We start from the raw sequence: 1,535 nt of genomic DNA, 5'->3' as shown, positions 1-1,535 counted from the left end.
CCTGGACCCCACAACAGGACGCCTATGGCTAGGCGAGCTTCTAGGTGGGCGCCAGGCCTGAGCGGGGTGGGGGCACACAGAGCGGGCAGGGGAAACAGAGTAGCGATCCTTGGGCACACAGAGGGCACCGGGAGGACATCCGCAGCAGACAGCAGGAACTGGGCAATAAAAGACCCGTGCAGATTCGGAAAACAGCTCAGAGAAGCCCAGAGATGGGTACAGGGGAGCGGCCTGTGTAGTCTGCAAGAGCTGTGAGCCTCAGGCTGGATGCTCAGCACACTGAGTTGAAGGGCAAGGTGGAGGAAGGAGAGGAGCTTTGCCCCTCTTCTCTGCTCTGCATCCAAAGGGCCACAAAAGGCACAGGGCGCGGTGAGCAGGGCAAAGGGCACATGGCTCGGGGCACGGAGCGCGCGGCAGTGACGGTTGGGCTTAGGCGGCGCCATTTTGGGCATCTCAGAGGTCCAAATCCTGTTCCATTATCCGCTGTCCCGCGGCAGTGACGGTTGGGCCTAGGCGTCGCCATTTTCGGCATCTCGGAGGTCCAAATCCTGGTCCATATCCGCTGCCCCGCTGAAGGTCTCCAGCCCTTCCCAACAGAACCAGGGAACCCAGGAGAGCACAGCACATCCACAGGCACCCAGCCAGGTGTCCAGCTTTGCTGTCAGGTTCCTGGGGGTGATGGTGGGAGATGGTTAGAGAACAGATCCCCGGAGTGGAGGCATCTAACGGGGCGGGGGCATGAGTAAGTTGACCCTTTATCTCTTCCCATTTCCCCAATACAGCCATGGACCCAGGCACCAGCACCCAGTATTTCTGCACCACTGAGGCCCAAGGGGAACCCGCAGATGCAGCTGCTGGACATGAGTTCTGTGACAAGATCGCCAAGACCGAGACTGCAGATTTGACCAAGAAAACACCTGAACAGAAGAGGCAGAGGAACAGATCATCATCCCTGGCCCAAAGGAACATCGTGGGCTGCAGAATCTCTCACAAGTGGAAGGAAGGGGATGGGCCCATCACCCATTGGAGAGGAACGGTTCTCCATCAGGTTCCTCTTAATCCCCCTCTCTATCTTGTGAAATACGATGGAATTGATAGCGTCTATGGGTTGGAACTTTACCAAGATGAAAGAGTGTTGTCCCTTAAAGTGCTCTCTGATACAGTCAAACCATCCCCAGTCCCTGATCCTAACTTTGCAGATACCATAATTGGCAAAGCGGTGGAGCACTTATTTGAGGGTGAGGATGGTGCAAAAGATAAATATAGGGGGATGGTTCTGGCCCAAGCTCCTATACTTAATGCCTGGTTTTACATTACCTATGCAAATGATCCCACCTTATACATGTACCAGCTTCTGGATGATTATAAAGAGGGCAACCTTCGTATCCTGCCAGAGTACGATGAGATTCCTCGACCAGATTTAAGACTGAAATTTAAGGATGGTCTGATAGGCAAGATTGTGGAATATACCCAAGACGACGGTTCTAAAAGGACCGGCAAGGTGATTGGCGAAGTAGAAGCCAAACCATCGGTGT

At 54.3% G+C, this 1,535-nt stretch overlaps 2 protein-coding genes across 2 annotated transcripts in view; both read left to right on the top strand.

Annotated features, from left to right (window-relative positions):
- Cdk16 (cyclin dependent kinase 16) overlaps positions 1-239 on the top strand; it is a 27,120-nt gene extending 26,881 nt beyond the window's left edge. Inside the window, exon 9 of the mRNA XM_013350654.2 lies at positions 122-239. Within this exon, the coding sequence (XP_013206108.2) occupies positions 122-239 (118 nt within the window). The remainder of the gene's footprint in view (positions 1-121) is intronic.
- A 545-nt stretch (positions 240-784) lies between these two features.
- The window catches only part of LOC101980168 (spindlin-2B-like), a 7,845-nt gene continuing 7,094 nt past the window's right edge, over positions 785-1,535 (top strand). Inside the window, exon 1 of the mRNA XM_005358913.1 lies at positions 785-1,531. Within this exon, the coding sequence (XP_005358970.1) occupies positions 785-1,531 (747 nt within the window). The remainder of the gene's footprint in view (positions 1,532-1,535) is intronic.

This window comes from Microtus ochrogaster, chromosome X (assembly GCF_000317375.1).
Source record: "Microtus ochrogaster isolate Prairie Vole_2 chromosome X, MicOch1.0, whole genome shotgun sequence".
NCBI classification, from domain to species: domain Eukaryota; kingdom Metazoa; phylum Chordata; class Mammalia; order Rodentia; family Cricetidae; genus Microtus; species Microtus ochrogaster.
Note: the sequence above shows the minus strand (reverse complement) of the source record. Positions and strands in the feature narration are given on the sequence as shown.